Below are 26,371 nucleotides of genomic sequence, written 5' to 3'. Positions count from 1 at the left end.
TCCCTGGGCCGTAGAGACAGTTACTCTAACAAAAGCAGAAGAAATTTAGATGATTTAATTGAACTGTTTGATTTCAGAAAAAAAGCAATTCACAAGCAAGTGTCCCAATACATTTGTCTTCAGAAAACAATTTTATTTGCTAATAAAGTGTCAGCACATTTAGATAAATTATAATTTTATATTTAGTCTAGTAAAATAGATAAATATGTTTCTTTAGGAACTATTTTCTTACAGTGCATTGCATCATGTATTTATGAAATTTTGAAAAAATGTAACACTCATGTTTATAGCAACATTATCTCAGAATATCTCAGAATAATGTTTTAAGAGTCCGCTAAAGTATTCCCAACCATTCTGTATATATGAGCTTTCTGTGAAGTAGCTTTTAGAGGCATTAAACTCTTCAAATATCATGTTCTCATAAGCACACTGTGAAGAGTTCATAAACACACATGTAACAAGTAAAAGAATGTTGTCCCCAGTTAAATCATAGATGTGATTTAAGGACAGCAGAGAGGGACTTTAGCTATTATGGAGGATACAATTATTCACTAAAAAGCAGTAGGGAATTTTCAGAGAATTACAGATATTGATAAAAATGATATTTTGCTTGTATGAATGTTATGTTTGTGTTACAGTGCTATTCTTATTTTACTTTAAAGTAACAACAAACGTTAATCAGATATATTCCTGTAGTGTCTGAGTAGATAAAGGCAGGTAAGCTCTTTTATATGGCTGGGACTTTTAGAGTTGGACTGATGGTATAACGCACAATTTAACAATAATATAATAAAAAATCAACAAATCATTTTTTAACTTCCAGTGATTGAGATCAGTTTAACATTTTAGAAAAATGTTACATCAGGAAGTTGTGTCTGCTTGTTAGCTTCAAAAGATTAAATTACAACATAATAATAACATTTTTACATCATTACATATATTTCTTTAAACTGTATTTTAACTATTTTATTGGAATCACAGACTTAGTCCATTTAAATATTGAGAACCTAGATGATATGCAATTCTCAGTGAATTTTCATATTTACATGAATTTTAATAGTCAGTATATATTTACACTGTTTGTGCGTGATTTTTTTGCAATCAAAAAAAAAAGTAATGGGATAGCAGATTTTGGAAAACCCCCACCTGTATTAGTTGAGTTGTTATCTTGTGTCTTCTTGTTATATTGTGTTATTTTGTGATTAATGTAACTCAGAGTTTGAGTCAGCACTGATAGTATGTGCCAGAAGAATGGGAAATTCTATTTCTGAAATTCTGTGGTTTTAAATTTAATATTCCACGATCAACACTGACATGACTATAGGGCACGGCAACATGTTGCATGTCTGTGTACATTCATAAAGTATAGTTAGTATAATTTTTGGTGGTGGTGGGGATAATAATAATAATAATAATAATAATAATAATCTTTTTGTAATTGTTGTTAATGCAGGTAATCTCAAAAGAGTTCTAGAATTGATTTCCTGATCTTGAATTTTATCTCTTAGACTGCTGCCCTTTAAGAAGCCCATTACGACTTACATTTTAATAGCTTTTATTGCCCTGGCTCAAAAGAAAGTTCACGCAATTAATAGCATACATTGACCTGGGCTTGACTTCCCAAAAGCACCATAACCCAAAGATCATCACAGGATAGACAAGCAAATATTGCTCTGAACACTCTCTCTAATGGTTAAGATGATCTTAATGCTGCTATGCTTTTAGGACCCGGTATTACTGCTGTATGATAATGTACTGGCCACTTCACCCTATGTTGCACTCACCAGAAGAACAGGCCTTTAATGCCTCTATCAGACCTTCAGATCGCCCCAGCATTATGTTTCTTATTTTTATACTTTCCTCTGTGGCCTTTAACCTTTCCTTTTTTTGCTATACATTAAAGGCTAAATATCTAACAGCGCAAAAATCATAATGCAGGCCAAGCGCGCTCTTTTCCTCTGACAGCTGACATTTACAAGTCATGCAAGTGCACATAATTGCCATCAGAGAGTAGAATAAAAATAAAATAAATAAATTGAATAAAACAGTGTTGGAGATAGAATACAGTGTTGATGGCCTTAGAAGGAATCATCAGCTCTCTGAGGCTTCTAGGGTTTCTCTCTAAGTATGTTCCACTCCCCTGGATCTTAAGTGCTGTTCGATGAGAAGTAGACAGTAATTGCTGTACGTGCTTTTTATTACCGTGTGTGTGCTGGCCTTCCACACTTTTTGGTCCAGTTGCAAATTGTTAAAACATTATCTTAAAAGCAGCCACTAATCGATAATGTGATATTTCAAATTCCAAAGCAGATCTTTTATTTTTTTTTTCCTTCCAGTGGGAATGGCAATAGAAATTGAACATATAATGGAAAGTGCATGACATTCTCCTTGAGTTATTGGGTTACAGCCTTGACGGCCTTGCTGCCTAATGGTCCGTTGTTGTAAATTATGTGGCGAGGCCTGTAAATGTTGATTGTAACATCTGCTCATAGCCTACCTGAAACAAAGGAGGTATCAGTCTGCCTTAGCCAATGATTAGAAGAGAAGATTGACTCAAAAACAGAAATGAACCGTACTTCTTAGGAACTAAAACATAAATTTGAAAAATAGTTATTTAATTAAAATTTCATTCATAAATACTAACTAATTTACAGTCAATACTGTTTTTGGCGAATGATCGATCACAGACCTACCTTATCAAATGAGGATTTTTTTTTTTTTATGAAATATATAAATTTTCTGTGACTGTTGTTGATGCTCTTTGCAGCCTTTCTGAAGATGTGGGGTAATTAACTTAAATTTTTTGCTATGCAACACATTGCCTCTGCCTAACTTTTAATTGTTTGCATTAATGGTCATATATATTAAATATCAGTATGTACAAGAAAACTGATCATGTAGAGTTGCGTTGGAGAAGAACTTGGCAACACCCACACCTGTGTAAGTTGTGAGGTTTTATCTTGTGAGCAATGATTAACACTGGCATTTTTTGTAATTTTGAGGCCACATCTCAAAATGAAAGAAAATGTGCATCAGATAACTAATATTATTTTTACATATAAATTAAGAAACATTTCTAGAGAATCATGTCTGGGCATTATTCACATCTGTTCTGTTTTCACATGTATCATACAGCCAGAGATTTTTCATGTATGATGCTTCCTCAATAAAGGAAACATTCCACATTGTTTAGGCAAAGTGATTGCCTCTTTAGAGTGAGCAGGAGACATGGCATGACTCACTATGAATTCTTCAAAAATTACCTGATGTATTCGATTAACCCCTCACTCTGCTCACTCTGACATTAATCTGACTTTGTACTAAAGAACTGGGAGGCTAAAGTCTGGGTATTGTCTGATACAACTGATACATTTGTTTTTGCACATACAGCTTGTCTGGGTTAATATAGGAAAAGTTATGAGTATCTATGAAAAAGTGAATTTTTAATATTTATGCATTTATGCATAATATTAACCTATGTCTCTACGACCTAATGTTGTTGACTCATGCTGGCCAAACAACATGGTTGTTTTCTTATCACGCCAAACCTATCTATTTAAAATATGTCCATCTGTCCAAGTGAAATACACAAGTAATTACATGGTGTTAGGTGTGTGTTCATTAAAGCAAGCGGTTCTATTTATAAACTGTGATTAGGTTGTTTTGAACCTCTAAATATGACACTAGTGATGGTTATAGGTCACCCAAGTGGACAGATCAAGGTTTTGATTGGAAGCCAGATCAGATCTAACTGGAAATAGCTCAACAGCACTCAACTAACCAATCTTTTTTTTTTTTTCTTGGACCAGCTGTTTAATAGTTAATTAGTTAAGGCATGTCCTAGCCAAGTAAAAAACTAAAACAGTGTTAAATATTAGATTTTGAAGTAACTGTTTTAATATACAGAGCTTGCTTAAACATTTTAAAGCTGACTTTATTAATTATTACTTTAGACACCAATATCAGATTTGTTGGTGCTTACTCACATATTTTATTTATTTATTCTTTTTTTTTGTTGCTTACTCTGTCCATTTGTTGTGATCTAATCTGTGTGTGAGGGAAGGTGGATTGTGTTTGGTCACCTTGTGGACCTTGATGGAAATCTGAGCTCAGCGCTTAGCAGGCCAGAGGGGCACAGTCACCAGGCTTTGAAGCTTGCTTGCCACGTACCTCCCACCCTCCCCTGGCTCACTCCCTCTGTTGTTTCAGGGAGGAGAGGGCTGTTCTAGGCTCTGCCAATGTTCTTTTACTCTGACCCAACAGTGCGGCTGCGAGGTCAGTCACTACTCTCCCTGTTATCAATGGCCTTTCGCCAACTATGGAAGCTCATCAGTGGCTAGAGCCCAGTAATGGGGAGAAGACACCTTTCTGCCTTGCCTGCTGGACTCCAGTTTCTGTATTTACTGAGCTTTGGAGTACTGAGAATGGAGGCAGAAACATCTCAAACATGAAGGAAATGTACGTTTGAGTTCACCATGTATACCAAGCTACTGAGAACGTATTAATTTGGTCTTCATTTGGGCACTGTATACTGCATTGTAATATGCTATAGTAGGGTCAAATATAGGTGCAACCTAAAGCAGTTGAAAACCTTTATTAGAAGGGGTGTCCAGAAACATTTAGACATACAGTATAGTGTGTATTTGTAATTTATGTTTTAAGGAGGTGGGGATGGAATAATGGGGTGGTCAAAAGATGGGGTTGAGTAATAGGGTTTTAATGTAATAGGATGTTGAGGAGATAAGGTGGAGTAAAGGGATGGCCAGGGATTGGAAGAAAGTTTTGGGGTATTTAGGAGATGGAAAGGAGTAATGGGACATTTGAGGTGATGGGTTGAATAATGGGACATTGAGAAAATGGGGTAAGTAGTGGGTAGTTGAGAAGAAGGGATGAAGTAGTAGGGTGTTAAGGAGATGACAGAAAAATAGTGTGTTGGGAAGATGCAGTGGAGTAACTTGGCTTTGAAGAGATTTGTGGAGAAATAATGATGGGGTGGTCGAGGATATGAGGTGGAGCATTGTGGTTTTGAAGAGATTGTTGTGAAATAATTAGGTGCTTAGAAGAGAGTGGTTTAGTAATAGAATGTTAAAAAATGGTGAGGAATTAATGGGATATTGAGGCAAAGGGGTGGCGTAATGGAGTACTGAAGAGTGCTGCATACAGTTATCGACAAGAGATCCAGAGTTCCAACAGTGGGCTGTTCTCCAGACTATCATTTTAAACAGTTTTCTCTATCTTCCTGCATTTTCAAACTTCAGGAAGGCACTGTTTAGTGCTAATCCTCTACAGTCACTGTCATTTGAAAGGGTAGATTGAACCTAAACGTTGGAATCACTTGGAGAATCTGTCCTTTAACACTATTAATTGCAATTTGAGCCCTCTTTCCATTGTAAGTTGCCAGTGCGGTTCATACTAATTATAATCAGGCCTCTGCCAATCATGTCGATCAGTCTGGTCATTTGATCCAGCTCCAAAGCATCTTGAGCTCTGTGGCAGAACTCCATCGGAAGTGACCTGTAGCGCACCTTGGCACATATGAACACAGACATCCGACATAAAAGGCATTGAAAAAAGGCAGCCATTCTGAAACAATAGGGAGCGAGAGTGTATTGGTTTACACAGAGAACCACAGAACACAAATTCCCAGAGTCCATCACCCTGGCTCTGTCTTTACCTCTTCTCATTCTCTGGACCCTACCAGGACCGAGGTACTCACTGGCTCCCAAAATAGCCTAGGCTAGAATGCCTTGTGCTTCAGCGATATGCTCCCAGCTGCCATTCCGCTGAGTGAGAGCACTTTCTTTGACAGATTCTCCAAGTGACTCCATGGTGGGGGTTCGTATCACTTCTTCTAAATGACAATGGCATTAGGATGCCATTCTGTTGTATCTCAGAACAATCATTGATTGAGATAACTGTTTGCCTGGTACATTATTGATGCCAGTCCTGTCGATAACCTTCTAATGCAAACAGTGCTGGTATGCCAGGTATTGGTACAGTGTAATGCCATGGATGTGGGGATTTCCAGTGCATTAGACTCATACATTGCAGCTCAAGCTCCTGGCCCATTTCCTGGAAAACTATGCTATGCATAGACTGATTTATAAAATAAATAAAGCAAAAAATTGGCTAAAACTTACAGACCAGCTTTAATATTACTCAAATGTCCTCCTTATCTCACTCTTTCTGTCTAGTTTTTGTATATGATTGTATGTTTTTCCTTTCCACTTTTTCCTTTGACTGTTTAAAAAGATGCTTGGACCAGGATAATTGTTATTACCAACAGAAGGACTTTCAATCACATCATTCTGAGTTTGTAAGCAGAAGTAGAACCATTGTATTATTTGAATTTGAGTAAAAGAAGAAAAATATATTGCCCAAATCAATTAAAACAAATGTTTTTTTTTTTATTTACCCAAATACACTCGTCGTCAGACAAACAGTCGCACCAAGAGGAAAACAACTAACAGGAATGAAACTTGGTGGGCCAGATTGTCATGGAGTAAAAAGACCCTGTAATATGGTGTGGGGTGCTATTCTATTTCGTAAGTTGCTAAATCACCTTTGGTCTTCATTACAAGCACTTTGACAGTCCAACGTTATTTTAAGAAGTTCCTGCAACCGGTGGTCCTACCTTTTCTGAATGCACAATCCAGTACGTTCCAAAAGAACAGTGCTAGTCCACACTCATCTCATGCTGTCATCTCCAGGGTTTGCCTTGAAAACACAGATACTATACCATGGCCAACTTTAATTCTTAAACTTTCGCTATAAACACTTCACCTTCACTCTACTTTAGAATCTGCAGAAACATCATGAGTTTTCAAGCTGCCTGGGTTAAATTATTGCTGGACAACCATTATTAAGCTTTTATTATCATATTTTTTGTATTACACATGTGGTATACATATGTTATACAGTACTTCTACATATTTAGCTCAGTAGATATCACAAAGAGTTATGTCAGTTAAAATTTTTACTCATGTATTGTTTCGTGTTTACCTTTATCTTTCTTCAGAATCGCATTGCAATAACGCACTTCCTTCTGGGTGCAATTACATATAAACACTACAGAAAATTAATAGTAAAGTTTCTGGGGGTTAAATGGGCCTTGATTTTCCAGAGCATTCTTTAGGTCATAAAGGGCAGATATCTTACTGTAAATAGTTCCAATCAGGGGAACATTGCTTTGATAGCACACGTTCACTTTGTCCATTGTGCAAGAAGAGAAAAGAAGGGGCGATATCAGTGCAGTGAGGTACAAGGCCCCCTTTTAAACTCAAGCTGAAGTGGGGCCCATCCATTAGCACGTCCTCCACAGAGAGGTGTCTGCAAGCGATATTGCCCATCGCTACACACCCTCACACTCTCTGCGGCCTGGCACCAGACGCCACTGCCACGAGAAGAGCGAGGCTGCTGTGAGATGGGGGAGGTGGGGCGGAACACTGAGAACAGGAATGGGCACAGGCCTGCGAGGCGCCACTGGCCTCTCAACCCATCCATGCTGACAGTTCATCGCTTCATCAGGTGACCCGTGACAGCTCGAGGTGTGAGGGGTGGTTCACCTTTGATCTTCATGTCAGGGCACCCTATGGACATATTACGTAGTGTGTGGCGAGGGCGTGGGGTGATGTGCCTGTGTGTTCTGTATGAAGACAAATCACCTCATTGTTATTTTTGCCGTATTGGGTCGCCCTTTCAGTGTGGTTACACATTTACTCGATTCATTTCACAATAAAGGGGTTCTTCTGCTTACAGCACAAATGTGTTGTTAATGGAAAGCACAGAATCTGCACTTTAGCCAAGTTTCTCTACATGGTTTGAAGCGCTATAGTGAGAAATAATGAAACTACACATTTTTATCAGTGTGCTAATATAACTCTAAACTCTAGCGTTATACATTAACAGCGGTTTCTTTCTTTTTCACAGGAAATGTCCAGATGGTTTTGAATGTATGAAGACAGGACGCAACCCAAACTATGGCTACACTAGCTTTGACACCTTCGGCTGGGCCTTTCTCTCACTCTTCAGGTTGATGACGCAGGACTATTGGGAAAATCTCTACCATCAGGTCAGAAGTGTGGTCTGTGCAATAAATTGTACCTTCTGGATTGGAGTAGTCTGTGAAAAGTATATTTTTTATAAGCAAGTGGTCAGTTGATTTTAAATCATAAAACAATTATGTCTAGCTGCAGACTAAAGTACCAGGTTGACATGTAATGAATACACTAAAATACATAAACTATTGATCCAAAAAATTATATTTGAATGCTATGGCAGACCATAGTATACTTAGTACACATAGAAACAATAAATCTTCTTAACTACACTTACACTGATATGCTCAGGCATGTGAACTCGTATTGTGTCCCATCACTTTTGCTCTGTCCCATGACGATGGGTGCTAAGGAGTGCTGCACTCGGCTGCAGTTCATACAGACAATATGTCCTATCCCCTCCGGCACCCAGTATCAGACAAAATAACACCTCACAGTGTTTACAGGTTTGGGCATTCCCAAACTGTACTATAAGGTAACACTTGTTGCCAATTTTCATACTGCTATCCCATAACTTTTGGCATGTCAGTGTAAGCTCAAATAAATATGGTCTATTGGTTTAACATTGTTTAAAAGTACTAGACGAAAAGGTTTTAATATAAAAAAGGGCAGTCTCTGTCACAGAGAAACTACCTAGATGGAATACCTGACTGTCCTCTCTCTGGCCAGTCAGAGCATTGGAGATGGAGTTTGGCAGAATGGCAGCAGACTGATAAAAAGATTTCCAAAGCAAACGAAAGCAGAAAAAACTAAACTTAAATTTGGTCTGTCCGTTTCATCTCCATGCTCTGCCGTTTGTATTGTCAGACTTTGCGGTCTGCAGGGAAGACATACATGGTATTCTTCGTGGTGGTGATCTTCCTGGGTTCCTTCTATCTGGTGAATCTGATCCTGGCGGTTGTGGCTATGGCCTACGAAGAGCAGAACCAGGCCACCATTGCTGAGGCATGGCAGAAGGAGAAAGAGTTCCAGCTGGCCATGGAACAGCTAAAGAAAGAACAGCAAGTATGTGTGCATTTTATGTTTCATGTTGAACCGGCATTGGGTGATGATCTTCGATGGCACTTCTCTGTATGAGCTTCATTAAAATGTGTTGCTATATACAGTACATGGTAAAGGGTAATTCCATACGTCTTCTATTTTCCTTTTTGGATGAAATTGTTTTCTTTGTGCCTTTTGAGTGGATACATATAAGTTTAAATAAAGCACATTTCATAACGTTTTTTTATTTAAATTTAGGGCCCTATGAAATCTGTTTTATTTTTTGACAAAATCCATTTTTTTCTGTTTTTGCTTTTTATAATTGTTTTTGTTTCATTTTGGATTTTTAGGTTTTTAATGTTGCTGTCACGCACAAAAAATTTAACTACATTAAATACAGCCTGTGATTAATTAATTTAACTTAATCACATTTGCCATCAGAATATTTTAAACTGTACAGTTCAATGAGATTTTTATGAGAATAAATTGAATTTGAAGCAAATAAATGAATGAATAACTGAATAAATAACTGGCATAGGATTGAAAAATCAACTTAAAGATAAAAATTACAAAACATTTATAGAAGATGTTCACACACACCTGAGATTATTTACAGGAGATTCTAGGCTACTCAAACGTCTTAACAAATAAACTACATTCAAATACATTTTTAAATAAAATATTCCATAGAGTCATTGCTTGGGGACTTTTAGTATTAAAATGCAATAGTGATAATGGCTAATAGCTAACTGGCAAAGCTAACTTTTTTTTTGGAGCTGAGTTAATGGCTGATGTTTGATTAACAGATGAATGGCGTCTGTGCTGCCTAGATATTGTAAGTTCTACTGTTTGATATGATGGATGATGTCTATACATTACATTACTCTTTGATTCAGTTAAAACACAAGCAGCAGGCTATAGTGCCAGTCACTGCTGTTTTAGATTGTCTAATTCTGTGCGTATTCTGTATTTATACCTGAATTAGGCCTTTATTCCTCAATTCTGTGATTCTGTCCATGTTCTCTGCATCGCGGAACTCATAGGGCCCTATATAAAAAGTTGTTCAAATAAAAAATGAAAAAAAATATTTTTTTCCAAAAAGGAGAAATTGTTGATATATGGCTAATTCTACAGCAACTGAGTTTTCCTCACAGCATGCATTGTGTAAACTCTGAATTTCTCTTACACCCACAAAAACATATTCATCCAAGTGCTTTTTAGAAAATAGGTTGTTTAAAGGAAACTCAAAACATGGTGCTCCTCATGCATGTTGGGTTACTTGCATTTGTGTTTGTACACCTTTGTATTCTCAATTTTGATACAAACTGACAATAATTCACCTCTTTTCACCCTGTGTCCTACAGGCAGCTCAGAAAGCTCAGGAGACTGAGTCAGTGTTGGTTCCTGACCTGTCTCCCTCAGCTCTGCAAGACGACAAAGAGCACAAGGGCAGGAAGAAAAGCCTGAGGCCTCTTTCGGAGGAGGCAGAGAACGATGGCGTGGAAAAAACACCAAAGCTAGATGCCATAGAGGGAGTAAAGGTATTGCTAAAAAAAAAAAAATTGCATTTCATCTTACTCTATACTGATCTGTTTAATGTATTATGTGACTGAAATGACTGAATAAATTATTCATTAATCAAAATACTAAATACTAAACTACAAGGGTTGGACAATGAAACTAAAACACCTGTCATTTTAGTGTGGGAAATTCATGGCTAAATTGGAGCAGCCTGGTGACCAGTCTTCATTAATTGCACATTGCACCAGTAAGAGCAGAGTGTGAAGGTTTAGCAATTAGCAGAGTAAGAGCACAGTTTTGCTCAAAATATTGCAATGCACACAACATTGTGGGTGACATACCAGAGTTCAAAAGAGGACAAATTGTTGCTGCACGTCTTGCTGGTGCATCTGTGGCCAAGACAGCAAGTCTTTGTGATGTATCAAGAGCCACGGTATCCAGGGTAATGTCAGCATATCACCAAGAAGGACAAACCACATCCAACAGGATTAACTGTGGACGCAAGAGGAAGCTGTCTGAAAGGGATGTTCGGGTGCTAACCCGGATTGTATGCAAAAAACATAAAACCACGGCTGCCCAAATCACGTCAGAATTCAATGTGCACTTCAACTCTCCTGTTTCCACCAGAACTGTCCGTCGCCACAATAAATTATTGTGGTCTAAGACCAGGTGTTTCAGTTTTATTGTCCAACCTCTGTATATTCCTAAAATATTTTAACATAATTAACTGCTGAACAATAAAACAAATACAGACCCCTCCGATTTTTTTCTCTAGCAAACACATGCTCTGCTAGTGCGCACCCTGTCCTCACGGACCAGACGAGGAAGCCAGGTCAGTATCTTCAACTTCCGGCCGCGGAACAAGGATTCAGAGGCGGATGCTGATGACGAGTATAGCGTTTACGGAGATTCGGATAGTCGCGCTGGCTCTCTTGTCATTCCTTGGCACAGGCGACGGACTAGTGCTCAAAGCACAGGCAGTCACAGCTCTCAGGTCTTCTTTCCGAGCCTCAATATCAATGGCAAACTGTTTGTGGCCATGGATCAAAACGGCATCTCAGGCCCTGGACCTCTGAGCCCTCTCCCATTACCCACATGCACCATGGAGAAGGTCAAAGAAGAAAGTGTAAGTAGTTCATTGTTTTTTATTCCCCAAGCAGTGCTGACCATAACAATTTGATTAAAATTAAAAGAGAACAATTAATGCCTGATACGGCTGGTGTAGGTTGGGGAAGGAACTGGATATGTTGGTTATCACGCATGTTTTATGTTATTGTTGGATATGGATACATTTTATTTTATGAAATACAAATGCATTTTATACAAACCATGCATTAGGAATTGCAGTGATGGGTGAAAATTGTTAGAAAAAATGTCCAGATTTGTTAATCAATATTTAATATAAATAAAAGGCTGACCAATGTTTGAAGTATATGTAATTTTAGCATAATTATCACCGGATGTGCATTTTTTTGTGACTTACCAGAGGCAGATTAAATCTGCACATTATTGTTTATTTTACTCCAAATTGGATACACAGAATGTGTTATTAACATCATGCCATGATGGATCATTGCCTTATGGTCAAATCTGCTTTTCTTGGTTTTCTTGTTCCTTATTTTTTTATATATTTTTTAAATTCTGCAGTATACAGCTCTGGAAAAAAATAAGAGACCACTTCAGTTTCTGAATCAGTTTATCTGATTTTGCTACTTACAGGTATATGTTTGAGTAAAATGAACATTGTTGTTTTATATTATAAACAAATTAATTCCAAATAAAAATATTGTCATTTAGAACATTTATTTGAAGACAATGAAAAATGGCTGAAATAACAAAAAAGAGCTTTCAGACCTCAAATAATGCAAAGAAAACAACTTCATATTCCTAAAGTTCAGAAATCAATATTTGTGGAATAACCCTGGTTCTTAATCACAGTTTTCATGCATCTTGCCATGTTCTACTCCACCAGTCTTACACACTGCTTTTGGATAACTTTATGCATTTACTCCTGGTGCAAAGATTTAAGCAGTTCAGTTTGGTTTGACGGCTTGTGATCATCCATCTTCCTTTTGATTATATTCCAAATCTTCAATTTGGTAAAATTAAAGAAACTCATAATGTTTAAGTGGTCTCTTATTTTTTTACAGAGCTGTATATGATAGTGTTTATGAAAGTTTTTTTTTTTCCAGTATTGTGTAGTACTACTGTTGCAATCTTTTTCTGATATGTTTTGCTACTACTCGTACAATGCTGGACTATGCCATCAGTGTACGATTATACGGGAAGGGATTATAAGAGGAAGGAAACCCAGCAGTGGCAGACTTCTGGTGTTTAAAGGTTTAATCCTTACAATTTGGCTACAAGAAGGGCAGCCAATAGGTCATTTGTTGGTGAAGCTTTATTAACAGGCTGGAGTTTGGGTGGTTCTGCTTTGTGGTAGAAGTCTAGACCATCCATATATAAGTATAATGAGGACTGTAAGATATAAAAGAGTTAAGGGAGGTGATGGGGTGGTTGTTGGACTCAGAGGAGGAAAGGGCTTTAGATGTGTTTCTACTCCAAGTGGAGGTGGTGAAGGAGGTCTCAGTCTGGTTCCAAACGAATTCTGAAGCAGTTCATTTGTTGTGAAAATTCGATTTCGACTTAAACTATTACACTTTCCCCTTACGTTTGAGCTAAACTGCTGTTCAATTGCAGTTAAACCTGATTACTTAACATAATACAAAATAATGCTAAATAAATTACCAATCAGAGAAGACATTGTTCTTGTGTGGTTTATTGGGAAAAAAAATAATCTGAGGGAGAATACGCTCCAAGTAAACAAACTCATCAACTGAACCAGAACCAGAGAAATGAAAAACAGATCTGAAAACACCCTGAATGAACTGCATTGCTTAGTTTTATTGTTACTTATAAAGTGAATTATGTTAAATTCACTCAAAGCCCCATTAAAGCATTTTATCAGATGGCCTTGTTAAAATTACATTACTAATGCCCTTTGTACACCTTATTTTGTGAAATGTTGACCTCCTTCTGACTCTTAATCCACATACAACTATATTTACTTTGGTAATAGTTCATTATTCAACAGATAATATCTATTTAACATATTATTTAGTCATTTAGCAGGTTATTGACTTAATAGAGGGGCTGTTATCTGTGTGAATAAGCAGTATTATGTGCAGCGAACAAACAAACTCTGAACTCAAAGACACTCTGAGCGTAAATGGTTGAGTAGAGAGCCTGATGGGTTCCTCCCAAGAAACAAGAGCTTACTTCTCTGAACCAGCTTGGTCAATGCACTCGATGACACACGGCTTAATCATAGGCTATACAACGTCTCCCTGAATGCATTGCCCAGTGGTGCATTCATATCCGAAGATGTATTTCCTCGCAGCTCACACAAACGCATGGCTTATTAGCAATTAGTTTATGCAACCATCATATGTGAATCATATGAATAAGATGTGAGGTAATATAAGGAGGGTATGTATGAATGAGGCTTGTATATGTGTGTATGTGTGTAAATTCAGATCAAGAGTTAAGACATAACATTATGACCACCCCTTGTTTCTACATCCTATATATATTTTATGAATTCCACTGAGCATATAAGATATATTCTGTGACTCTTCATTCTTAATTATTTGCCATTGATCATGTTCTTTAGTAAACATGAACCACCACAGAACAGCTGTTATTTGGATGGTGGGTCATTATTCTTAGCACTGTGTGTGTTGTGCTAGTGTGAGTGGATTAGACACAGCAGTGCTGCTGGTGTGTTTAAACACTGTGTTCATTGTACACTGTTTTAGACACTGCTTCACAGTTTGTTCTGGTCATCCTCAAGTCCTTCATCAGTAGGTTAGTAGACTGCTGTTAGTAGACTGTTCTTAGTTCAGCAGTGATACAGAGGTGTTTAAAAACTCCAGCAGCACTGCTGTGTCCGATCCACACGTTTCAGCCCAACACACGCTAACAATGAGATCCTGTCCATTAAAGAACGCAGGAAAAGCAGGTGAAAAGCAGGGTAAGCAGGGTAATAACATGCACAGACAAACAGAAGGACTACTGTCAATAGGTAAAGAACTTCAGAATAAAAAAAAAAATATATATATATATATATAATATAAAAATACATAATATATTTTAGCGATAAAAATCTATTAAAAAAAGTCCCATTAATCACAAGAAAATTCTGTGATTAACTGCGATTAATCCTACTCGTTCTCCTTAAGATGCAGGTTTTTATAGTTGATATTTACCTGTAAATAAAAGCGTGAATGTAAGAAATATAAAATGCAATTACTTTCATATTAGTGCTGTTAATTAAAATAGTAGTATACTCTTGAGTAGTATGTTTGAGGGGAAATAAAGCCAACGTGGGGCGCTGGAATAAAGAATGCATGACAAATTAGATTGACAGAACTTTTTTTTTTACTTTATTGTAAACATCTCAGCTTGGTTGTAAGGATTTCTTAATTAGAATTAATTTGTTGGGTATAAAAAGGTGTTTTCACATCTGTAGTTGGTTTCTATGGTGTGGATCGGTTTATGAGTTCTTTAATTAGAGTGTTTTCTCCCTCTGTTTAGTTTAGTTTCACACAGGCATAAATCTAAATACACCAAAATGCGAATCAATGAACCATGTGAGCACATCGTCTCCTCTGATTGTTCAGAGCTGTAAAAGTAAATATTGCAGGAAGATTCTGAGTTCCAGCACATATATCTGTGCTTTCAAACACAGTGTTTTCAATGGGACGTGCAGCGCAGATGTGAGCAGTGAACACTGCACAGTATGTTTATGTAAACAGCATGAAGCAGCAGAGACAGTGTTTAATCATAGCTGTGTATTATCTTACTAATATATCAAATTAAACTGCACCTTATAAGCAGTATGGCTCATTTAAAAAGGAGTATATTAGATAATTGGGTGAGATCGAGACCAGATCATTTTCTCACCACAAGTAAATGGTTTCAGACAAAATCTGCTTTAATGTTGACAGCCCTAACATATATACAATATATGTTTGCATACATTTTAATATGCAATCTAAATGCGTAGGTTTGTCTGTAAGGCAAAAGAAAGCATAAAAACAGGGAACGTTATTACTTCTCTAAAGAGAATGTCTCGAAAGGCTGAAGGGTTAATCAGACACTCACCAGAGACCTGACAACCTCATCCTTATCTGACAGAAATGAGTGAGCGGGAAGAGGGGAGGATACACTGTTGTCTTGGCAATGCAGCCATGGTAACGTAGCAACAGTTGAATAGTTGTGGCGTTTCGTCTCACACAATCATGCACACACATTGTCTTTCTCTTGCTCTCACACACACACACACACAAACACACACACACACACACACACACACACACACACACACACACACAGGAGAAAGGACCACTGGTGTTTCCCTCTTGCCAAAAGCAGCATGTGTGGGTGTTCTCGTGGGCAGTGACTTTGCGTCATACCTTTGATTACCTGGAGGGGTCAAATACTTCTTTAAAAATCAGAGGGTCGCTGTTTAAGACAAGGCCTCTCGCAATCGAGATTGAAGCTCTAATTCTCAATGAAAGACACCCACTGTGTTATTGCAAGCCTACAGCTATAAATAATGAGAGAAAACGGTACTTTGCGTCATACCTTTGATTGCCTGGGGGGGTCCAATACTTGTTTGCTTAAGACAAGGCTTCATGCACTTGAGAATGAAATGATAATCCTTCAAAAAATTCAGACGATTACAGCAGGGCTAGAGCTATGAATTGTAACAGAAACAGATGTAACAGTCTTTTACACATTTTACAGTGGCAGTATTTATGGATTCATGGATTTCCTGCTTTACCTGACTAGTAGAGCTGACCTTATCAATTACTGTATATACATTGGCATGCAAAACCTTTGCTCAGTCCTGGGCTAAATATCTCAAACTAATATTGAAATGGTTATTTTTTAATATATTTTTACTTTTTACTTGTATTTAAATTTTTATTTTATGTTGGACACCCTGTATGATCAGAGTACTTGGTAACACATTCTCCGAAATGAATCACAGCTTGTAAAATCCTTTTGTCTGTTAATTCTATTTGATTGTATTTCATTCATTTTTTACCCTGGTGAAATGTTTCCCATGCCACTGGCTGCAACACAACCATAAAGTAAATTTGCCAGTGTTAAGTCAGCACCATTAATGTTGAAATAACATAGTGACACATTGTATAGGTGTTGCTGCACAGTAGAATAGTGCACCACTGTCACAAACCATCTTTTGTAGATGGAGGTTTTAAACTGCATGATGAAAGAATGTCTACCTGGAGACACTTCTTCTATCTTCTTTTTTTTTTTTCTTATTCTACAACTTGAGAAGAATTAGAATTTCACCAAAGTATATTTACTGAATTCTCTTTCATTAGAATTACACATTCAAAAAGTATTATTTGACTTTGCTTTTATTTTGTACAGTAGGCAGTGCAGTCATCAAGAATGAGTTCAATTTTCATATCTGATGCAATTTTGCATTTTAATTTCTTTTGAATCAATAAATGAAATCAATTTTGTTTCACTTGATTCGTAATGAATTTCAGATTAAGCTGCTTTGTGGTAAACAATGATGTTTTTTTATTTTGTATATATATATATTCTATTAAAAATGGCAGAGATTCAATATGTCAGATCACATAATAGTGATCTAACCCATTATACTGTTATTAGTTTTTGTTTGTTGTATTAAAATTGATTTGCCCTAAACAGAATAACTCATTAGAACTCATTAGATTATAATTTCAGTGTACTGTCATTTTGAAAGAGATGTGTAAAGTGTACTAATGAGGATAAGTTAGATTGTATTCATTATTGCAGAAGTTAAGAATGTTTGATAATTAATCCACGTGTCGCTGTGGAGGGAGGTACAGTAAGGTGACATTGGGAGCTTTTCTGTTGTTTTTGAACTGTACCATTCACATGACCACAATCCCCTTTGCCTTCTACAGGGAACGAACTCACTGAACGAACTAAGCAGCATGCTCCTCCCCCAGCTGCCCCAGGAGGGCCGAGACAGGGCGCTAAGTGCTGCTAGCTGCCTCACTGACGCCATGGAGGGTAAGATACACTGAGTGGAAATTTCACTTCTCAGAATTAACTGCAGTAATATTTCCTAACCGAGCCACACTTCATAAACACTGCGTTACATCAGCATAACTATTGAAAACTGCTATTAACTCCGTCATCATACTATTAATGTACATATACATACATAATTGTGGATCTGAAAGCATTGTATTAACACGTGTATAATGATAATGACTTATTCCACTATTCCACATTTTCACATTACATCACTGAATCTGTGTTGTTCACATCCATTTTTACACTGTAACAGAATTTTTCACTATAATACTATAGTATAACATGCTTTTCTGAGCATAGAGCATGTGAGGACAGCAGGGTGTCTCCATCTGCTGTGTTAAGGTAGTCTCTAGAGGATTCACTCTCTGTTGTTTTCAAGAGAGAGGTGTTATCCTCCTTAAACCCGGTTAATCAGGAAACAGTCTGCTTTAAAAATAATCAGGACCTGTGAGCCTGTGCTCTCCAGTAAAAAAGCCACTTTGTGCACTATGTTACTATGTTAACTATTGACTGTATGATGGATTTGTCTGTGAAATTCACCACAAATAAATTAAGTAAACAGTGCAGAGCTTCACTGTTTACAATAACACCTGTTCACTGTATTTTTCACACTATAAGGCGCACTTAAAATCCTTTCATTATCCCAAAATTTGACAGTGTGCCTCTTAATCCGGTGTGTCTTAAAATTTACCAGTCAGGTTGTAAAGAGCAGTAAAGCCACTCCGCTGAAGTACAGCTTTATACAGGAGTTTCAGTGAAGATTCTCTTTAGCACCGAGGCTGAAGCAGTATTAGCATTAGCTGCTAACCGCAGAATTGGCTCTTTCACCCTTTAGAGGTGAGTATATCGGACTGTAGCCTGCGTGTTTGCCTTGTTAAAACAAGTTATGTGGGACGAAATGCTAGATGATAGCCCCCTGGGTTACCAGAATGATCAGGGTTCCTTATTGTAGCCCTGTAGCGCTAAGCACTGCTAACCAGGGTTAGCGCTGTTGCTAACCACACTAAATATACACAATAAATAAACGGAGGCGCGTTACTCACCCAAATAAACAGTTTTCAGGTGAAAAATCTGTGTAGATTAACATCCAGTGCTCATTTGATTTTAAAAGCAAATGTTTTTTTTTTTGTTTTTTTTTAAGAATTACAGTTTTGTTTACTTAGGCTCCCCCTCAGTGATGACACCCTTGTTTCTTACTTAAGAAAGAATTGATTCAGCAAACATAAATTAGGTAAAGTTTACAAAAAGAAAAGATTGATTCACTAAAAAAATTAATTAAGTAAAGTTTACTAAAAGAAAGGGTTGACTGAAGTTCAGTTCACTTATTTACTCTATGTAACATTTAAGTTATGGAACCGAGTTGAAGTTTCTTAAATTGATCTAAAATTAAATTTACTTAAAAAAAGCGAATACTTAAATTTTTTAAAGTAAATTTAACTCATCGTTTTTCTTTCAGTGTAGAAAATAGACATTCAACGTAAAAGTCTGTAGAATACGATAAATTGTGTTTATTTTCTAACAACTGGTGAGAAGTGTGCAGTGTTACCTAAATTATTTAAATGTGTGGTAGCCATCTAGCCATCTAGCCACCATATTTTTTGATATATATATATTTTTTTTTCATTGGGAAAAAACATTGTAGCTACAGCTTGCAGTCTTTCTTATGCTCTTAGTGGTATCCCATACACACCTCTGGGCACAGTATTTTTTAAAAAACCTGGTACCTCAGAGAAAGTGCCTGTTCTCCTGCTTCCTGCTGATGTGGAGAGACTGGAGGAACGCTCCCTGCCTCATATTATTAGACAACAGGTATTAAATGACTGATGTTCTCTCACATAAAGGACTCAGTGTGTTTCAGTGTGTTTTAAAAAGCTGAAGGCAGGGGAAGGTATGGAAAAGTACACAAACCGTGCATTGTGGTAAACATGGAAAATTACCAGTTGTAGATCATGTAATCTTACTGCTTTGGTAAATATTGCTCTATTAATGCTTTACCTCTAAAATTAGCAACTTAAGAGCCAATGTATTATAGGCTAGAATCAGTGTGCACATACTATAAATATAATTACACCAAATCCAATTACAGATCCTTTTAGAAGCTGTTTCTATTTCGGAAGTGTATAGAAATCATGTTTAGAGTATGTCTGCTTCAGAACAACTGTGTTCTCAAATTATGAATTTGTCAGCAGAAAAGTTGCTAACAAAATGGATTTCACCACAGAGTGGGTCTATTTTAGATCTGCTGGCATAAGAAAATGCCAATCCTCATTATCACAGAAACGAAAGCTGACATGGCAAGACACCATGAAGCCCAGTATAGTAGTGTGAGTAATGAACGTGGTTTGAGATTGTCACCTGACCTTTCATACTAGCAATTGATGATTATGATGACTATGATGATGACGACAACGACAAGGATGATGTGATTATTAAGACTGTTGTGCTTGTATGTTATTTTACAGTGTAAATCTTACTCATCCTGTTAGTTTCTAGGCTGCTGTGCTCTTTTTTTTCCCTGACAGAATCCCAAAATCTAAATCTGGATTCACCAAGCACTGGTACATGTGTCAAAATACATCAAAAAAAAAAAAATCATATATAGAAATAAATTCTATGCATAAATTATAATAAAATATAAACATATACGATATAAAACAAATATTGTGTAAACAAATTGTACATTGAAATTATAATTAAATATTAAATATGTAAATATTAAATAGGGGTGTGCAATATGGTGTGATAATTTTGCAACAATGACATTTTTGGCATCATCACATAAAACAAAAATATGTAATTTACTGAGACTACATTTTTATTCTGTATAAATAAAACAACCAGTTATTATGTAGTTATAATAGACATTTTAAACATTCAGTAACATAAAAAATCTACAAACTATAAACTATTTTGTTAATAATAGTCACTTACCATTACTTTAATATACAATAATAATTATAATAATGTAACACAAATAATGTTAATGTAAAACAAAATAATGCAGCATAGATCTTCCACAGTGCTATGGAATATTTAGTGTGCCATAAAAGCTGGCAAACAAATATTTACATAAAAAATATCTTTAAAGTTATAAAATGAAAGTTTTTAAAGTGTTTATAAAATGAAAAAATAAACAATACTCTTTGTACAATATGATGGGGCACACCCCTAGTATTGAGGGACACATATTAGAACATTAAAGAGAATTGAGCTGCAAATATAAATTTAATGTAAAAATAATAAAATATGCATATTGCAACACCCATTTAAAATATTTGTAAAAAAAAAAAAAAGGCTTAAAGGAGCAAGCGTTTTATATACGCTTGTGTTCGGAGTGAAGCTGAGACGATGACCAAGGGTGTTCACAGGAGGTCTGTTGGATGGTAAATTTCCCTTGGAGTGGATGAAATGAGGTCTGACTGGGTGGCTGCACTCCCAGTGGAGAATGACACTACCACAAACACATCTGAGGACTTAGCTCACACATTAGTCCTCCCAAGTCAAGGAAATGGACCTGCTGTCTGTCTTGATCATATTCCTCATTAGAAACGGAAGCTTCTGCCGCAGTCCCCCGCCTTAACATGCAGCACAGCCCAACCTGGTTCATTTCTTCACACATTTTGTGCCCACTTTTTGGGGGTGAAAAAACAAAATGTCTTATATTTAGGGATGCACTGATTTGACCTAATTGACAACATTGATTATAAACATGACTCAGAGTTCAATTAAATTAAATTAAATTAAATGTTTGACTTTTTAATCACTTTTTACAACAAATGTCACAAAGCAATGAGAAACATAAAGAAACAGGTCCAAGCCTCTTATGAGTAAACACCACAGTGACAGTGCCAACAGTGGCAAGGTTGTGGCGGCAACAGTGACAAGAAAAAAACTCTCTTATATTCAGAATTTCAATGTTGACTCGTAACTTGAACGCACTGCTTAAAGAGCTGTAGGCAGTCTGCCCAGACCACTGGAGAAACACAGGGGAGAGGTAATGGGCTTACTCACTTAGTTTCACTCTCTCAGGTCACTCCGTGGATCTCCAAAAGTGTCCAAACTCAACAGATTAAAGCTTTACTCTATTTTAAAATATTGTTGACATTTAATCCCCATGTTTAGCTATTTCTGTAATCCCAGTACTTAAAACCCCTGAAAACAAATACTTATAAATACATAATATCTATCTCTTATAAATATTGTTATTTGTAGGTGAATAAATATACATTAAACTATTAAAACATCCATCCTGCAACAATGGCATGAGCCCTAAGAGTTAAGCTGACAAGATGCAGTAAAGCATGGGTTGGAACAGGAGCCTCAGTGACAGGAAGCAGAGATAAATAATTGTTGTAGTATAAAAAAAAATATGAAAAAAATAATTAACAGGATAGTTCACTAGCAAATGACTTATAAGTTACAATTTTTCTTTAAGTTCTATACAACATTATTAGCTTATATCCTAATACTGCTGCTAAAATATCTTTGTTTGGCCTACATAGAGAAAATGACTAACCATGATATGAAAAACAGATGAAGGATGACTGTCCCATATTTCCATTCTTTATTGACACACATTTCCAGTGAGGATACATGTTAGCAAAGTATCTCAAAACATTGCTCTGTGTCAACTGTGCCAAAATGTCTTATATATTTTACAATATTAGAACAAGCCCTATGACTCAGTTGCTGAAGTAACACTTTGTTAATCTTTCTCTACTCGCAGCTTATTTAGAAAGTTGATTGGCTCCTTTTGTTGGAGGGCAGTAATTTATTATATTTGAACCAGTGACTGACTTTATTAATGAGGCCATATCATTTTGTACACATTAATAAATTAAACCGTTTTGTTCATGCACGCAGAGTTGGAGGAAGCCCAGCAGAAGTGTCATCCCTGCTGGTATGTCTTTGCCCACCAATACCTGGTGTGGACGTGCAACCCTGGCTGGCTGAAGCTGAAAGAGTGGGTCAAATTCATGGTGATGGATCCCTTTCTGGACCTGGCTATTACCATCTGCATCGTGCTTAACACGCTCTTCATGGCCCTGGAGCATTACCCAATGACGGACGAGTTCAACAAGATGCTGAGTGTGGGCAACCTGGTGAGTAGGAGATGGTTAGCTTGTAAGCATGAACCGCAAGTACAGGAAAAAACACACACTCTCTTTATTAAGTCAGAACTGTATCTAGCTAAGCTGTTTTGTCAGACAGAAAAAAGTTTGAAAGCTTTAGTTGTGAAAACATATTTTTCAGCCTCTGCCTGTCTCCTCACGTCATGTTAGGGGGCATTACCACTTTTTCAGCAGCTTGCTCATTATTCCCAGCTCTGCACTGCTTGCAACATGCAAAAACAGCACTTCTGAAGTCTGTTGGTCATTACTGAAGACAAAGTGGTTGGAAAAGAGACAGGATTGTTTTCTTGTGAGCCATTTTTAAAGAGTGTAGTGTCTAGAAAGAAGAAAGAAGAGAATTTAAAAATACTTTGGTTTCAAACACTTTTCATTTGATATAAACATTTTCAGTTGTCAGATGTTTAAAGGTCTCATTCCATAATTTTTTAATTCATTTTAAAATGTCTAGTTCTGGTCTCTAGTATGTTTTTTGGGAAAAAAGTGCTCAAGTGTTTTTATTTAGCCCTGCTTTAGTTCACTGCATTACTGGTCTCTAAAGAAAGACAGGATTTGGCTGTTGCTCATGAATAGTCATACATGCAAATATATCACCTGTGATTGGCTAACAGCACTGCAGCAGAGAACGCAACCAGCCTTTCTTCAAAGTCAATTTTACAGCTCTAAAACTCAAAGAACAAAATGTTTTCAGAGATACAGCCTTAGTTGTAAAGATTAACACTAGGTAGGTGCTAGGTAAGGTTATTCCTTAAAATTTCGCTTAACGTCAGCGAGGCGTGTGGCCTGTGCGAGCGAAAGAAATGTTATTAACTAACGCTACTAAACTCTTACCTCAGACTTGGTGGTTCGGTGCTTGGGCAGTTTCACCACGTCAAAGCCACAGAGTCAGCTCTATATCATAATATTTGACGCGAACGACGCCCACTTTGACAGATGTTCTGTCGAGTTATGCTAGCTTGTCAAACATTGCTGCCCTAGTGTATATTTAGGGTCTTTGTAAAATCTATAGTTACTTACACAAGCTGGCTAACGTTTACTTTTCTAGCTGGTGTAAACAGAAGCTGTAAGCTCTTTATAAAGAAATTCTAAGGATAGAGGGCTTCATTATTGATTGCATGGTTGTGGGTTTGGTTCCTATGTTTCTGATTCTATGTTGTTAATGGGCAAGGCCTTCTCTACTCATGGAGGCCTTTGCCATGGCTCATTCTGGCTTTTCTGAGGAGAACTATTACATTTTATTATATATATATATATATATATATGTGTAGTGTGTAAGTTTGCTTACACAAGCTATGTGTCCTTTTTAACGAGGCAAGCAATAAAATGAGAGTGAAACTGAACCAAGTGAAAACAGGACTGAACAGCGGGACAGATTTTAATTTAAACCGTGAATAAAATGATAAACTCAACATCAACATTAACTCATTCAGCATTCATTCAGATTTTTATCAGCAAGACTGTAACATAATAATGCAGAAATACAATGTTGTGTGCTCTTAGCTAGTGGTGCTGTTCATGATGCTCTATAACGTATCTAGTATTTACATGGATGTGCTGGTGAAATTACCACATTTAACCTAATAGTAAGTACTGTGTGTTCTTCAAGATTCAAGAGTCAAGATTCAAAGAGCTTATTGTCATGTGCACAGTAAGAAACAAGTTTCCTCGTACAATGAAATTCTTTCTTTGGTCCTGGCCAAGTATACCGCATGAAGATAAGAGTAGAAAATTAAGTGTAAATGTAAGTGTAAAGGTACTGGTTTTAAAAGTACTTTAAGTATAAAAGTAATGTAAATAAAATAAAACACATTTAAGGACAAAAGGTCTCTCCCCAAAACACATTTTTCTGAAAGCCATGTTAAAAAATTGGGGATGCATTGGGCTCCTTGTTTCAGCTGCAAACCTGCCCATTGAAAATGAATGGATTTTAGTACAGTGTAAATATAATTAGGAAGCTTAGTTGGGACATACTTCTCATCCAAACACAATTAAATACACTCAAATTCATGCAAATTCACTATCTGGATAGAGATGTTTCGGGATAGGTCTTTTTTAATGATAATAAGCTGGAATTAAAACAAGCTGAAATGAAATAGTAGTAAACCAGCTATTTTAGTAGAATAAGAAAGTTCAGATAATTGTGTGAAAATATAAGAAGTTGTTTGAAATTACTTTTCCAGTAAAATTTAGATAACCAACATTTTTACTTATTTAACATAAATTATTTGTACTTCGTTACTAGAAACCTCTGATCAAAGGAGGCCTGTCCTTAACCTTATAGTGCCAGAAGCATTGCAAGTGATAGGGGGAGTCCTAGTGAGTGGGTAGTTTAATAGGCTCAGCTAAATTGGGTAGAAAAAATTATAATAATTAGCTAATGGCCTTTCTGGACTTTATGTGATTGTTTCTTTTTTTTCTATTTGTAAGTAATGAACAGTGAACCTGACATTTGAAGCATACTGCTGTTCAAATTTAGATCACATGCTACAAAAAAAATTATTAGAATTACAACAGTGAGAGATCAGGCTGTTAGCGGGAAACACTTGATACCACAGTAGAAATAACTTCATACATCAGGTCTAAGCTATTGGGAATTTCTTCGTATTTTGCTGCATAGCTTGTGACCCACATACTGTACTTCAGCAGAATGCAATTACAGTAGATGGTGACATTAGTATCATGGCGTATACGAGAGACCTTGTGTTGAAAAATGGTAGCGTGTGCCATTAAGTTGGGTCACACGTGCATGCATGACACATTATGCAATGCCTTGCAAACAGCTACATACCTCCGTGTCAGCATGTTCTTAGCATCGCGCTCAGGCTGCACACCAGCCAGTGTATGTTGTGAGTAGTCAGCCTGTATTATGTCTTGGAGCGAGTTATGTCAGGACAATGGTGCCCAAATCAATATGTCTCTCTCCACTCGGTCAGCGGCGGCATTTGAACATGCTGCCTGATGTTTATCGAGGTGTAGATGTGGCGCGGCTCGCCTCAGCGCCGGGGTCGAGGGAACATATTGGGTGACGGAAGCCGCCCGTGAAAATATATGCTCCCTCCCTCACCGGTCGTAGTCGTCGTTTTTGCATGACTGATGCTATTATCGACTCTGTCTCACCTTCATCTCAGCACCAGTGGAAAGGCAGGGCTGGCCACAACTGCTTTATACAAGCACAGTACTGTCAGTTACCTGCAGGCAACAACACTTCCAACGCCAGGCTGCGTCACGCAGACGCCTAGTGTGCAGGACTGATGGCCGCTCAGCAAATTGAAGATTTGACTTTTAGAAAGTGTAGAAATATTACTTTGCTAATTTCCTATACTATTTAAATGCAAGTACACACTTACGGGATATTGTACATGGTTAATTAAGTAATTCATTAATTAGATTCATCTTATTTCTGCAATTGCAAAACTGCAATTCTGACTTATTTCTTATTGATATTCAAACTAAACAAATAAAACATTTCTCACAAGCTAAAAACAATCTAAACAATGTAAACTGCTTTTTCACCCAGAATCTGAACATTTAAAAACTTAATTTTAATGACATTCT

The 26,371-nt window shown here is 36.8% G+C and overlaps 1 protein-coding gene across 3 annotated transcripts in view; it reads left to right on the top strand.

The window, feature by feature from the left end:
* The window catches only part of scn5lab (sodium channel, voltage gated, type V-like, alpha b), a 205,894-nt gene that overhangs the window by 77,849 nt on the left and 101,674 nt on the right, over positions 1-26,371 (top strand). For all 3 annotated transcript variants that reach the window (XM_049480059.1, XM_022673864.2, XM_049480060.1), the window contains 6 exons: positions 7,930-8,071; positions 8,865-9,062; positions 10,403-10,579; positions 11,335-11,685; positions 17,552-17,660; positions 22,551-22,789. In XM_049480059.1, coding sequence (XP_049336016.1) covers positions 7,930-8,071; positions 8,865-9,062; positions 10,403-10,579; positions 11,335-11,685; positions 17,552-17,660; positions 22,551-22,789 — 1,216 coding nt within the window. The remainder of the gene's footprint in view (positions 1-7,929; positions 8,072-8,864; positions 9,063-10,402; positions 10,580-11,334; positions 11,686-17,551; positions 17,661-22,550; positions 22,790-26,371) is intronic.

The sequence above is a fragment of the Astyanax mexicanus genome, chromosome 6, assembly GCF_023375975.1.
Source record: "Astyanax mexicanus isolate ESR-SI-001 chromosome 6, AstMex3_surface, whole genome shotgun sequence".
NCBI lineage: Eukaryota > Metazoa > Chordata > Actinopteri > Characiformes > Acestrorhamphidae > Astyanax > Astyanax mexicanus.
The sequence above is the reverse complement of the archived record's forward strand: the minus strand, read 5'-3'. Positions and strand labels throughout refer to the sequence as shown.